This window comes from Medicago sativa, chromosome 3, assembly GCF_051527215.1.
Source record: "Medicago sativa cultivar Bolivia chromosome 3, Bolivia_mono, whole genome shotgun sequence".
NCBI classification, from domain to species: Eukaryota; Viridiplantae; Streptophyta; class Magnoliopsida; order Fabales; family Fabaceae; genus Medicago; species Medicago sativa.
The window spans coordinates 81,146,263-81,161,330 of record NC_140751.1 but is presented as its reverse complement, the minus strand read 5'-3'; the positions used below and the strand labels follow the sequence as shown (position 1 = coordinate 81,161,330).

Here is a 15,068-nt window from a genome sequence, read left to right as displayed (position 1 = left end):
GGAATTTGGAACCATTGTGGATGAATGTGAATGATGTTGTCAAGCTTATATTGAAAACTCTAGCTTTGACTTTAGTTGGAGATAAGTGAATAAGATAGCTCACACTCTTGCATGGGAGGCCCTATTTTTATCTAATCCTCATATTTTTATTGATGTACCACATTGTATTGAAACTTTGATTTCTAATGAAATGTAACTAGTTTATTTCTCTAAAAAACACATCATGGATGAAATTTAATTTGTGTTTACGTGAGATGTAGTGTATGTATGTACACACACTAGCATCAAATAACGATAAAACTACTCATATTAAGCAGCATCATAGGGCAAACAATACTTTCCACTTTGCTTTACAAATGTAATAGATGAAATTGTGGATACGTCCACATTGGTTGTACAACCCAGCAATGATCAAAATCCTTTCATTTTAGAACCACTAATTCAGCAAACTGCTCCTTCTTGGAAGCATCTTGTCACTTGAAATACAAACACTGAAATGGTACCGACACATATTTCCTGCCAGGACATACATTTCGATTCAGGAGAACAACATGAACAATCTCTATATGTGCTTCCATGTCAGCATTCTCCTTTTTCTGTAGTCATCTCCATAGGTGCTTGCTTTTATGAAAGACGTCCCTGGTTTAATTCAGCAAGTGTTGGCTGCCCAAGCTAATGTTGAAGAGCTCCCTTTTACTCTTTTGTCTCAAAGAGCCAAAAGAAGAAAAATAATAATAAAAAAAAGACATATCTAAGCCGCTTCGGGGGTTCTCCATCTTCTCTTCCCCAATGAAGCTTTGGAATATTAGGAGAATAGGCAACTTTGTTTCACAAGTTGCTCCTAAGCAGTTCGCATTCAGATTCTTTCGTCGCAAATTTTCAGAGAAGGTAATGGTTGCATTGACAAACTTGCAAGTATGAGACACTCAATTTAGACAACAGTTTAGTGGGAATCTACCATGCTTAATTATTAGGTGTAGGACTATTACAGGGACAGTTACAGATTACCTGATTACCGTTTTCCTTAGTTTTTCTTTTTCTTTTCATTTTGGCATTTCTTTTTACTTTTTTTTAGGGTTTTGGTTTGGTCCCCTATTGTATATATATTTTTCTCTTTTTTGTATATATTATGAGTGAGTGGCAGAGAATGGGAGCTTCTTGAAAATGTCGACCTAGTCGGGATGTCTGAGTTCTACTTGATGTTATCCTCACTCTTGTCTTATCAGAAGAAAAAACGAACGGTGAAATGGTAAAAAATAATTAAATAAAGAGTAAAATTGAAATAAAAATGTTATAGTAAAACAAAATATTTTATTATATAAAGTCAAAATAAGACTTGTCATAATGTCCAATATTGTTTTATTGTTGTGGATTGTTCCTTTTATTATTGTGGATTGTTCATATTTTAACAAGATTTAAAAAAGGTATATTCTCTTTATATACTAGTATCAGTAAGTATAGAAATATAGATTAATTAAGGGTGATGTTAACCGGTGTTTCCGGGACACTGGTTAAGAAAAACAAAAAAAGAAAGTTTTAAAATAAAAAAGACACTTTGTTGACTTTTAAGAGATTGACAATACAATTTTCAATGCATTACATAATATATTTGCTTCTTAACTAGTGCCCCTGCTTAACTAGTGCCCCTGGGGCACTAGTTAACATTTTCCATTAATTAAAGTTCAAAAGTCTGAACCTCTGATACAGTGTTCTGACAACGCCACTACTTATAGTTTGCAATTGTGTATGTATGATTATAAGGCGTACACTGAGAAAATGGACTTTGGTATTGGGCATTGGCCCGACACGGTACCATTATTATAAATAGGCTAAAATGCACTTTAGGCCCCTAAAGTTTCACAAACTTGCAATTTTGGCCCTCCAAGTTTGAAAATAGCACTTTTACCCCCTTAAGTTTCACCCCCTTTGCAAAACCATGGCCCCTCTTGATTTTGACTCAGTCAAAACTAATGTGGATGATATGTCACATGCTGACTGTGTAATTTTTTAATTTTAAAATAAAATAAAAACCACATAATTAGAAATGAAATAAAATAATTAGAAAATAAAAAGAAAACACAGAAATCATCATATTAAACCCAAAAACACATTCAAATTAGAAATACCAATTACACTCTCTAAGATTCCAAGTCCAGATCGAAATTATTTTTTTAGGTCTATCAAACTCTTCTTCAAAAAGATCATAATACAAGCTTGAAGCAAAGGTTCTTCTATTACCAACACATTCATCCATTATCCAACAACTCTGCAAAGTTACAAAACAAATTACAAATCAATCAAACTAACAACAAATTGGATCGGATCTAAAACTAGCATTCTGTTTTATTAATTTCCAATGTACTATAGTTGTTTACCGGTATTGAATAAGAAGCAACAATGCACATTGTATTCAATTTTTTCAAAAAGTAAGTAGAAAAAATTTCAGTTACAGAAGATACAAAAATAAATAAAAGTTGCTGCGTTCATCGATAAAAGAGTAAAAAATAAAGAGGATTGCCTAGTTGAAGAATCGGTCACGAGGAAAAGTGAATAAAACACACGAAAGTGATTGATACATTTTGGTGACAGCGCATGCAGAGAGATTCGAGAGTGTAATTGGTATTTCTAATTTGAATGTGTTTCTGGATTTAATATGATGATTTCTGGATTTTCTTTTCATTTTCTAATTATTTTATTTCATTTCTAATTGTGTGGCTTTTATTTTATTTTAAAATAAAAAAATTACACAGTCAACATCTGACATGTCATCCACATCAGTTTTGACTGAGTCAAAATCAAGGGGACCATGGTTTTGCAAAGGGGGTGAAACTTAAGGGGGCAAAAGTGCTATTTTCAAACTTGGAGGGCCAAAATTGCAAGTTTGTGAAACTTGAGGGGCCAAAAGTGCATTTTAGCCTTATAAATAATAAACAGGCATATATTGTTGAGATCAGTAGATACAACTTAAAAGAAAGAAAAAAAAATCTTAGCTTTTAAAAACAAAAGTTCTCATAAAAAACCATGAACTTACATCCATCAAAATTATTCTTCTAAACATTGTTCACACGGAAATGGGGGGAGTGAGGGTGAATGGTTTGACGGTTTTTCTATGTATGTCGGGATGTGTAGTGTGTATGTTGCAGAATTGTGGGGAGGTAGTGAAGATCTTCGGTATGCAAGAAGATTGAGGTTCATTTTGATAGAATTAAATGTTGATTCTTTGGATGTGGCAAAGACTTTATTGGATGGTGAAGATGTTGGTACTATTAATCGTAGTCTTGTTCAAAAGATAACGAGATTGCTTCAAATGATGTGGGAGGTGAAAGTTCAACACTCTTACTGTGAGGCAAACACTTGTGCATATGCATTGGCTAATATTGGTTGTAGTATGAGATCTACTTTGATTATTTATGAGTCTTGTCCGACTCAATTAAGACATTCGTTAGTAGCTGATCAATTGAGGGCTTCACAACCTCACATGGTCAAATTGTAAATTTGTTTTCGTTGGGACTTTGGCCCTCATTGCAATCAAATGATAATAATATTGTTCACACGATTCTTTCAATCATTTTAATAAGTGTCTAAGTTACTTCACATTTATTTCTCGTGTACTGATAGCTCTGACATATTTATCATTGAGAATAACATGGTGTATTCTGAAGAAGTTGCACAATCTTACGGGTAACTCTTTAGTTTAATGAATATACAATTATACACCTCAAGTTTATTAATTTTTGACTACCCTCATCAACAATATTGGTGCATGGTGGTGGCTCTGTGTTCTTTGGTAGCATATTTTGATTTGACAAGTGTTATTGACACTCTTTTTCTAACTCATTCTCTAACATTCACTCTCTCATTTGGTGAAAGTTATGTAGGTCTTATGTAGTTTCCGTAATTATCTCCAAACACCTTTTTTGCTAGTATAAAAAAAAAGGTTCCATGAATCCTCAGTATGAAAACTTTGCTAATAAGAATGAGTTTAATAGATCTTATAAGAATTTTTATGCATCGAACTTTCACTTCTTCCTTATTGTTTCATCAATGTTCCCAAAATCACCATAATTAAAAGGAACTCCGTAAGAATTAACTCATTTTCAAATAAAATATGTTAAATTAATATAAACTTGAATTATTAATAATTATTAAAGACTACTACAAGAATGACCTTGTTTATTTTCGATTCAACAATAACCTTGTTTATTTTCATCAAGGAAAGTACTATGTAATACAAGATGAAAACAATTGAATGCTTTTTGCTTGATTAATGTTTTTTCACCGTGTAACCTTAGTACCAAATAGCACTAACGTTTTTAAGACACGGGACAACTGGATTACATGAAGAGGAATTTCCATGTCCACCAACGCAAACTACACCTGCTTCCCCTCCATCGGCACGTGTTATGTTAATATGATCGAGAACAATGTTGGTGCAACCGATGTTGAGTTCACATTTAAGTTCGATTGCATATTCACCAGCTGAGGTTCCACGTATGTTGCTGTAAGTAACATCACTAATTTCCACGGCACTGTCTGCGTTAGGCTTATACTCTTGGTCAATAATCACAGGATGCTTGACTTCATTGAGTATAATATCTTCGTATGTAATGTTCCTCGCATATCCAGATCCTCCCTAATTCAAACAACAAAGTATGTATACTATTCTTAGAACTATTTTTAATTTGGGTGTAACTCAACTCTACAAATCATTTATAAGATAAATAACTCTATCATTTTTAAACATTTCTTTCAATATTATATTATTATTTAATCACTACATCCATCTATGTAATGTGGTCAACCTCCTTACCTCAAATGTCTTGATTCTACCTCCATTTGAAGTTCCAGTGAATGTGCAATTTTGAACACGTACATCTTCTACCGTAGCATATGAATTATCTTTTCCGAGGCTACCAACACTGGATTCACCAATCCCAGTGACTTTCAATAATAATTCACACACACATAATGTAAAAATTATTAAACTCAAAATATTATTATTTATCTTAACTAACCTGATCCCGTGGCCTGGTCCACAAAAAATACCGGTTATGGTGATGACACTTGAGCCATTGTTAATGGCGATGCAATCGTCACCTACAAGTTAATGAAAAATAATTAAAGAAAATTGAGATGAAAATCAAACAAATTGAACGTAATCCATTTTTAATTATAACTTTATGATCAATCTCACATTGATAAAAAATAAAGAATATTGACAATATATAGTTAAGAATATAATATAATACGTTTATATTCTAAATTAATAATCAAAATAAAATTGTTTTACTAAATGAGATCAATTAAAATTAGAAAGTGGAGTAAATATTAATAGTGATCATCACGAAATGTAGAGTTAAGGTTATGTATTATAATGACCAGTTTCGATGGTTGAATTCATAATGGCGATGTTGGTTGATTCTGAGATATCAATTCCATCGGTGTTTGGACTAGTTTGTGGTGCAGTTATATGAAGATTGGAGATGGAAGCGTTTTTGCATGAATCTACACTTATATGATTCTTCGGACTATTCATGTGATTCAAGTTGCTAAGTGTTAGAGCTTCACAATCAAGAAATCGAAGAGCCTGTATATGCATATTATCAAGTAATTAATGTTATACTTATATATTTTAATGTAATTAAAATAACATATCAAATTCAATAGTTAACTGTAATTTTTATGAACTTACAGTTGGCCTAAACTTTTCTTGACCTTTACCACCAAACTTGTCCCACCATGGAGAACCTTGGCCATCAATGTTTCCTTCTCCGTTGACAACAAGGCCACTTATTTTTGAGAATTGGATCCATATTTTCCTTTGTTTCTCAACTGTAAAATTCCAACTTTCAATGTCTTTTGGGGCAGTGATATTTCCTTTAAGCTGGCAACACAAAAAATACATCCTTAACGGAGTAGTACATATGAAACAAAAAAGTTTGACCGTTAGGGGAATAAGTGCTAAAAATATCAAACATATTCATCTTAAAAAATGTTTTAACACCAATATTTATATATTAAATCATGAAATTTTAAGATTTTAGTAAAATAATAAATTTAATTTTCATAATGCTAGAAATGAGTAATATCTTATTTATTATAAATAAAAAATAGAATATTGAAAATGATACGATCTTTGGAGAAAAAAAAAGATGCTATAAATAAAATGATTTCCTCTCATTAAATTACTTTTTATTTCTCTCATTAATTTTTTTTGAAGGAATTATTTTTCTCATTGTTGTAAAAAAGATTAAAAGTGTTAGTTTGAAATAGAGAAATTAAGTTACTTTGAAGAAAAAAAAATCATGTAAAAATGCGACCCATTTATATTGCAAGCAGTAATAAATCTCATGAGAAAGTAAATATGATTGACTAATTTACCTCAACTATAATGTTTGTAGATTTGCATGGACCTTTGAACACCAAAGGTTGCAACAAGAATGTTTTTCCTTCGGGTATGGTCATTGCTGGGGTGCCCTCAGTTGTACCACATGCATCGTTAAATGCTTTTAAAAAAGCCTATAATAAAATGTCAAATATACAATTTAAAATATAGTGTTAGATTTGAGAAATACATAGTTACATAAGAAATATAGTGTGTCTGTGTGTGAAATTAGTTCAAACATACATTTGAATCATCAGTTTGGCCATCCCCAATGGCTCCATATGTAAGAACATCAAAGGTAGAATCTGTATTAGGCGTTATTCTAGAACACACGTTACGTGAAGCAATAACAAGCATAAAAAGAACATATAAACCCTTCATATTGTATAAGAAGCACCATACAATATACTTGTGAAGTGAAATGTGGAGAAAAATATTACAATATATATAGAAAATGTTTAATCAGAAATAATGATATTTAGTACTGTTCACATGATTATTAAAATTAAAGAAAATATAAAATATTATTTCCTAGCAAAGAATATTCAACTTTTGACTTTTAGGTATTTGACCAATTATTTGTTTCTAAAAAATTAATTTGCAAAGACTCAATATTTTGTTTTGGTGAAATTTACAAAGACCCAATATCCCTAGTCAAAAGAAGAATTAAATATCAAATTTTATTTTTGACAAGGAAGCAAATAGATTTTAGAAAAAGTCCTAGTTATAACTAATTTATCATAATAAAAATTATATTTGTAAATGTTCTAGACCGATCAGAGACCTAGGCCCAATTGTTTAGACCCAATAACAAATCAAGTCCAAATGCCATATTTGGCAGTTTACTTGCAACACACCCCTTCCACGCAAGGGGAGTGCACGGAACAACTAAGACCAGTTCAAACGAAATATAACGTCTCTTTACCCACGTTCCCGCGAATCTCTCCCCGACGGTTACACTTCTCACGATTTCGTAACTGTCAGGCACACGTGTGTCATTACAACGGCTCTGCATTCACCCACCTCTATATAAAGGGGACTGCTCACAGTCCCCAAGATTGAATCTCTCTCACTTCTAAACCTCCATTTCTGACCTCTACTGACTTGAGCATCGGAGTGTCTGCAGGTACACACACCCCCGCCGTTTCAGTACTCAAACTGACGCATTTTCACCACCAGCAACCACGACATTAAAGAAGCACCGGCAGTCACCTTTTGATCAGGTATGATCAGTAAACATACAACCAAATGAAAAACTTACGATTTACATAAAATCTTAACAAACAGAACTTACTTCTAATGCATTCTTGAAATCACTTTTGCATAAGTTTAAACAAAGAGTCATTTCATCAAATTTATGTCATATGTTTTCGATTTTATTTTAAAAGGGCCAAAACCTCCAATTCGCATATGGGTTTTTAGAGTGATGATCACCACTCGGAGGTGGCTGCAACTGTCAAAGTTGGTATCAATGGTGGTTAGAGATTGGTGGTCGGCGGTGATCGAAGATCAGTGGTGGTTGTTATTGTCACTTAAAGGTGGTTGGAGGTCATTTTAAAAAATGTTTTAAAAATAAGTAAAAAAACAATTTAACCTCATTTTACGTTACCTTTTTTTTGTTTTTATGTTTAAGTTTTAACCCAAATTTAGAAACACCTTAAAAAAATCGTAGGACATTGAACATCATGGATAGATAGATGGTCTCTAGTTGGGATAGAATCTTTCCTTAACTTCCTAAAAAAAGTTTCACAAGTGGAGGGACTCTAAGTTTCCATATTTGATTCAATTTTCCATCATATTTATAACCATCTCTCACATTGTATTCACTTGTTGTAATATCATCCCAAATAATAGTAGTATCATGTGTAACCAAGTCCAATAAAAGTGTATTCATAGATGATATAAAAGAGAGTATGGATCTCATTCTCAAAAATAAATGACCTTGTTGTTAATAGACAATGAAATATTGAGGGTCAAGGTTCTTCGTGGTGGGACAGGTTTAACTAGAAATCAAGAAAATAAAAGACCAATTGTAAGTTGATAAACATGATAGCTAACAATTGAATTGGATATCTTATTTTAACAACATTAAATATATATATATATATATATATATATATATATATATATATATATATTTTTTGAGAGAATATATATATATATATATATATATATATATATATATATATATAAGTATAAAATTAATTAATTGACAATGTGCAAATGTAGGCAACTTATCTACCGCGTTTGTGTCTTTATGTGATATGAAGTTATCAAGAATCAAACGTAAACGATCATTTGATTATATATATAGATAGACACACACACATACATACATACATGAGAGAAAGGATTCATTAACTCCAAGAGTAAGTTCAAAGAGTTACTCCTAATTTTGACCATTGATTTTAATTTTAATTTTAATTAATGACCGTGATTAATTAATAAAGATTTCTATGGTAAGATTTTTCTACACCTTCTCCTAAAAACAAACCATGAAACTACATTTGAGATAGAACCGATCCCAAACAAAGCTCCTTCATCGTTTTTTTTTCTCCATATTCCTTCATCCCTCTCTTTTTTCTGACTCGCTTTTCTATATTGTGCTTGATCTAAATTAAATTGTGAAGGTGAGAAAAACACAAGAGGAGAGTTGAATTGTGTTGCTTTTTATTCTTTTTAACTAAGTCCAGAGTTCAGCCTCTGATAGAGTTATGAGTCTGAAGCAAATTTCAGAGTTAAGTGCAACGGATAATAGAGAGAGAGAGAGAGAGAGAGAGAGAGAGAGAGAGAGAGAGAGAGAGAGAGAGAGAGAGAGAGAGAATTATCCTGGTTCCTTCCACAATCTGGAAATAGTCTAGTCCCCCTGTCACTTACATGAGATTTTTCGCTATAATCACACAAGATTACAATTGCTTAAGCACATAAGCAAGAGACTTCATGTGCTCAAGCACACAAGCAAGAGACGTCTAACAAACAAGAATTAAAAAGAAATAATTGTTTGACTGAGCACTTGATATACAATCAGTGGTGTTCACAATACAAAACAGTTCAGACTATATACTTTAAGAATTTCTAAGATATGAAAGTTTATAAGAAATTTTAAGTGTTTGATGTGTAATGAATTTGACATAGTTTTGGCACTTGTTAAAATATTGCAGAGTCTTGTAATATCTTCAAGTCTTCATTCCTTTATATAGAAGTAAGAAAGAGACATTGTAGAGGTGCCAGCACATCAAAGAGTCGTTAGAGAAGCTTGATCAAACATCAATGATTTGTTGGTTGATTTGGTTGATGTCCTAGGAAGGAATAATCTCAAAACCATTCCTTGATAGAGAATTAACTGTTCCAATCCAGTATAGACACAGTTGTATTGTAGCTTGTACTATGCACATGGAAATGTTGGAGTGGTGGAGGTAGTGGTTGTATAATTGTACTATTTGTCCTTCAATGTCCTTTATCTGAGAATTGCATCCAAATATCTTCTAATTCTTCAGAACCATCGTTGCTTTAGTTTTTTAATTCTTTCTGCATCTATGTGTCTTCGAATAACCATAAAAACTGACTTTAGAGTCTGAGCTTCAACTTCTAGGTGATCTTTAGACTCTGACATAATCAGCTTCTGAATAAAATTCAGACTCTGACTTTCAACTTGGCTTCTCTTGAAAACTCTTTTCCTCTAAATCGTTCTTTCAGAACCAAAATTTTGTTTTAAGACATATAAATTTTAGTCTATGGTTTTGCACACTTGAACAAATATTAGCATATCCAGTTGAACTCTTAATACATTGTTATCATCAAAACTCAAGAGGCATTGTTTAAACTCATTTTGTTCCAACATATTGGACTCTAATTAATCAACATCTGATTGAGGGAGTTCGTCTAGTTTGATCTGCCAACAATGCAAATAATATTTGGATCTGGTCTAATGTACAAATGATTATCAATTTGTACTATATAATATTTATTGATACAAATTGGATTTCAAATCAAAACTCATGTTCGATTAAATGTAATACATTTGTTGCTATCAATTGATCATGTGTAGGTATCGGGTGTTGCCTTTTCTTTTAAAATTGGTTGTCACATAGGGAGAAGGTGTAGAAAAATATTACCATAGAAATCATTACTAATTAATCACAGCCATTAATTAAAATTAAAGTCAATGGTCAAGATTGGGAGTAACTTTATAAACTTACTCTTTGAATCAATGGATCCTCTCTCTCTCTTGATCCATCTTGGCCGACAAGATCATCTCTAACAGACTCCACTAGCTCCGCCACATTTCACGGAGACAGTTATGCGCTTCCACACCTGTATAAGGGTGATTCTTCATCACTATTAAGGTATGATTCACTTTCACCACTTTTGTACACCTTTTCACCTCTTTCTGATTCTGACTTGAGCGTTGGAGTGCTAACATGCCTACAGACACCATTCACCCCCACCGTGAAAGATCCAACCTCCGTCACACCGGAGCATCATGAACAATCATCACGAATAAAATAGTAATAACATAGATTAAATTAATATAATATAATATATAAGATTAAAAAGCAAAAAGCAATATATTAATACAGTATATCTTATATATATTAGCGGAAAGACGAGCACTCGCGAAAATTTCCCAGTCAGTTTAAATATCACTACAATCTACTAAATTATTATGTGGGTTATTAGATCTCTCTCTTTTCTTTTTTCTCATTCATATATTATGCTCTCTTCTCTCCCTTTTTTTTCTCCCTTTTCTTACACCTTCTTCTCTCATCTCTTTGCACCCACCCCCGCCCCATCGTCTCTCTCTCTTCCATATCATTCATTCTCACATTTACTTTTCTCTTTTTATTATTTTTTTATTAAAAAAATGTATTTATCTTTTTGTTTCCTCTTTATCCAACTTCGTTTTTACTTTTTCCTTCATCTTACTATTCCCCCAATTTTACTCGTATGAAAAAAGAGACAAATAATTATAATTTATTACTCTTTGTTTCAAAATGAGTGTCGCTTTAGTCAATTGCACACAGATTAAGGAATGGAATAAAGTAGTCAAATGACATAGCAATTTTACCAAATTATCCTAATCAACTATTGGTTTGTTTTTCATTAAAGAAAAAACAATATTTTGGAAGTAGTGTAACATAATATTAATGGAAGGGTGCAATTGAAAAGAAAAAGTTATTATTGCATTGAAAACTGAAAGTGACATTCATTTTGAAACAATTTTTTTTGACTAAAACGACACTCATTTTGAAACGGAAAAATCATACACTTTGACAATAGCTTCAAAAAATAAATTTATTGATGTAATAAGTTTTACATAAAAGTGCACAATAACTTGTCTTATATCTTAATATTACTCATTTTATTAAAAAATTATAAAAACTTTATCCTATGGGTACGTATGCTTCAAATTTGCTACATTCATTTTCAGAAATACTACCGTTTTTGAGAATATAAAGAGGACAGTTTTATTCATATGCATTTAACAAAAACGTTTGGTTAATATATTCTCAAGAACCATTATAATGGGGAGGCTAATAATTTGTTACACAAGAATTTATTTTCATTTCCATGTAAAAATTTATTGCCATAATTTTGTTAGAAAAAGTTTTTCTTTCTCAGAAATTTGACTAAAATCTAATAAACTTGTAATAAACATGAACAATTTTACTGCCATAATTCTTTGGGAATGTTTTTCTTTCTCATAAATCTGAATAAAATCTAATAAACTTGAAAAATAGGAATACAATTTTTTTTTTGGAGAGAATAAAAATGCATCCTATTTTTATCCTAATAAAATGTCGACCTTACCTATCAAGAAAAACATGAAACAAAACACATCCTATTTTTCATCCTAATTAATGCTGACAACTATCAAGCAAAAACCAATAGACCAGTGAAAATATGGTATTTTGATAGTTTCCTAAGAAAGCAAAACCTAATGAAAACATGGAACATTTGGATTGCAAGAAGAGCATGACCCTTGTACATTATTGCACGATGCAGATGACTTCTCTCCACCAAGACCAGCTATGTTTATATTTTCAAGTACAATGTTGGTGCAACCAATACGAGCACAATTCAGTTCAATTGCATCCTTCTCATTTGCAGTTCCCTTAAAGCCACTGAAAGTAACATCACTCACTTTCACTCCTTTGCTTACACCATCGCTTACACTTTCTAAAGCGTCGTAGTGTTGATCAATAATTATAGGGTTATTTACTTTAATAAGTGTAATATCTTCATAAGTTATCTTCCTCGCATACCCGGTTCCCGCCTAATTCAAATAGCACACAAAAAAAATAGCAATATCAACTATTATTGAATCACCAAAATATATCGTTTAATTAATTATTCAATTAACTAGAATCAAATCATACCGCCCATGTCTTGATTCTAGCACCATTTTCTGTTCCAGTGAAGGTGCTGTGTGACACATGAACCTCTTCTACAGTAGCATATTCTCCGTCTTTCCCAAGACTTCCAACACTACATATTCACAACACAAATCAAAAATAGGTTAGACTTCCACTATAGAATGTTGATGGAATACCAACAAAATGTCAAAATTAAAACGATATAATTATTTCAACAAGACAAACCTGATGCCATGACCAGGTCCACAATTAATTGCAGTTATATTAATAAATTTGGAACCAGTGTTAATGGCAATGCAATCGTCGCCTATAAAAAACAATAAATAAGAAAATTTTAAAATGTAAATCACATTATTAATTTTTGACTTTATGATTAACGTGAATATATAAGGATAGAGAAAAATCTAGAATTGAACCAGTTGAGATGGTTGAATGATCAATGAAGATGTTGGTTGATCTTGAAATATCAATTCCATCGGTGTTAGGACTATTCTCCGGTGCAATTATATGAAGATGGGAGATTAAGGCGCCATTGCAATCACATATGCTTATATGATTTTTTGGGCTGTCAATGTGTCTCAATGGACCAAGTTTTAGATTATCACAACCAAGAAATTGAAGAGCCTGCACATAAACATGTCATATTAAATAATTGACTGATTATACACTTTAATTCCAAGACTAAAAGTGTGTTCAAAGTGTGTGTTTGTGTACATTTGCCATTATATTGTTAGCATTTTAATTTTCATATATGACTTACCGTTGGCCTGCTATGGTCATTATAATTGTTCCACCAGGAAGCACCTTGGCCATCAAATGTTCCTCCACCACTGATAATAAGGCCTTTTATGTGAGAGAAGCTGATCCATGCATCGTCTTCACGACTGTCCCATTTCCAATTTGCACTACTTTGTGGGGCAATGATAGTTCCCATCATCTGCCAAACCAAATACTATTACTAACCATAATATTAATTAATTAATAAACATTAGTCAAACAAAATAAATTGCCCGTTAAAGTAATAATGGAGAAATGTATACGTATAAAAATATAGAAAGTAAAATGTAGTCATGCATGCATGTGTAACTAAATTGTTAATTCATTTATAACATACCATAATCTTAACGGTTGAGGATTTGCAAGGACCTTGGAATGACGAAGGTTGCAGCATAAATTTTTTGCCTCCAGGTATAATAAGTGTTGGAGTACCTTGAGTTGAACCACACACGTCTTGCCATGCTTTCATAAAAGCCTTTTCACATAAAAGTTTAAAAATTGTTTTAGATTTGAGAAACTTTGTATCATAAGAAGTATATCAATAAATATAATTACATGGGAGAAAAATTAATCTAAAATAAAAAATATACATTTGAATCATCAGTGTTGCCGTCACCCTTAGCACCATAATTAACAACATTGAAGGATTTTTGAACATATGATCTGCGATTTTCTAATCTAAAGCATAAGATAGGTGAAACAAAGAGAAACATTAGATTAAGAACAAACAAGAGTTTCATATTTGAAACAAGGAAAAACTAATATTTCTAGAAATGGTGATTAAATCTAAGTGTTAAACTAGAATGCTGTTTTGGTGAAATTTAGAGAAAGAACGGCAATTTATATAATGCAAGAGTAGAAGTGATGGAGGAAAATTGTAGAATTAGCAATAATGGCATTTATTTTTAGGTTTATACTATGGTTTAAACAAAACAAAACCGTTACAAGGAATTTGCAAAGAACAGTAGAATAACCTATGCATTTTCCAGAACTAATTAAGGAATGTTTAAATACTACGCACACTGTCCAGTGTCTATTACTGCTTAAAAGAATACGAACCGTGGATTGAATTTATGTGCATAAACACGAATTAAAAGAGGAAGTGGCATGGTTATATACTAAGTGCAATTGATCAAGCATGTAACTTTGATATTGAGAAATTGTGAGATTGTGTATATTCAAGTTTTTTGAATGTTTAAAAATAGGAAAATGTTAACGAGTGCCCCCGAGGCACTCTTTAAGCACCTAAAGTTGTAATATTTTATGAAAGTTTGTGCATTTATTGCATTGGAAATTGTAGTCTTTATTTTTTTTTAAAGAATAATTTCTTCATTAGGAATGCTTAAAGAGTGCCCCGGGGGCACTCGTTAACAAGACCCTTAAAAATATTATGTCAATTTTGTCCAAAAAAATGTATCATGTCAAATGCGAAAAATTATTTGTTGCTTGATATGACTTTTTTTAGGGGTGTTAACATGGTCTTTAATTATTTATTTTTTTGGTGCAAACATGATCTTTAATTTAATTTA

General features: G+C 31.8%; 2 protein-coding genes and 1 long non-coding RNA gene across 3 annotated transcripts; all 3 read right to left on the bottom strand.

Annotated features, from left to right (window-relative positions):
- Positions 1-4,172: 4,172 nt before the first annotated feature.
- LOC146940810 (putative polygalacturonase At3g15720) lies at positions 4,173-6,797 on the bottom strand. The gene is made up of 7 exons (XM_085757987.1): positions 6,629-6,797; positions 6,382-6,519; positions 5,693-5,884; positions 5,380-5,587; positions 5,016-5,097; positions 4,811-4,919; positions 4,173-4,633 (listed from the first exon to the last, which is right to left on the bottom strand). Exons 1-7 carry the CDS (start codon positions 6,764-6,766, stop codon positions 4,289-4,291), a joined length of 1,212 nt encoding a protein of 403 aa, XP_085614113.1. The 5' UTR covers positions 6,767-6,797; the 3' UTR covers positions 4,173-4,288.
- Positions 6,798-12,050: 5,253 nt separating this feature from the next.
- Positions 12,051-12,876, bottom strand: LOC146940809 (uncharacterized). Its single transcript, XR_015033505.1, has 2 exons — positions 12,766-12,876; positions 12,051-12,662 (listed from the first exon to the last, which is right to left on the bottom strand). It is a non-coding gene; the product is annotated as an uncharacterized LOC146940809 (long non-coding RNA).
- Positions 12,877-12,968: 92 nt separating this feature from the next.
- On the bottom strand, positions 12,969-14,648 carry LOC146940808 (putative polygalacturonase At3g15720). Its single transcript, XM_085749905.1, has 6 exons — positions 14,599-14,648; positions 14,130-14,217; positions 13,877-14,014; positions 13,523-13,699; positions 13,179-13,386; positions 12,969-13,069 (listed from the first exon to the last, which is right to left on the bottom strand). Exons 1-6 carry the CDS (start codon positions 14,646-14,648, stop codon positions 12,969-12,971), a joined length of 762 nt encoding a protein of 253 aa, XP_085606031.1.
- Positions 14,649-15,068: the final 420 nt, after the last annotated feature.

Bases quoted from the DNA above. Each gene is read 5' to 3' on its own strand.
- LOC146940810 (XM_085757987.1), bottom strand. From the start codon at position 6,766: ATGAAGGGTTTATATGTTCTTTTTATGCTTGTTATTGCTTCACGTAAC. The intron at 5,885-6,381 runs GTAAATTAGTCA...TTGTGTTGCCAG, and splicing joins CTACAAACATTATAGTTGAG to CTTAAAGGAAATATCACTGC. The intron at 4,920-5,015 runs GTTAGTTAAGAT...TGGTGAATCCAG, and splicing joins GGACCAGGCCACGGGATCAG to TGTTGGTAGCCTCGGAAAAG.
- LOC146940808 (XM_085749905.1), bottom strand. From the start codon at position 14,648: ATGCCACTTCCTCTTTTAATTCGTGTTTATGCACATAAATTCAATCCA. The intron at 13,700-13,876 runs GTATGTTATAAA...TTGGTTTGGCAG, and splicing joins CCTCAACCGTTAAGATTATG to ATGATGGGAACTATCATTGC. The intron at 13,387-13,522 runs GTAAGTCATATA...GTTTATGTGCAG, and splicing joins ATGACCATAGCAGGCCAACG to GCTCTTCAATTTCTTGGTTG.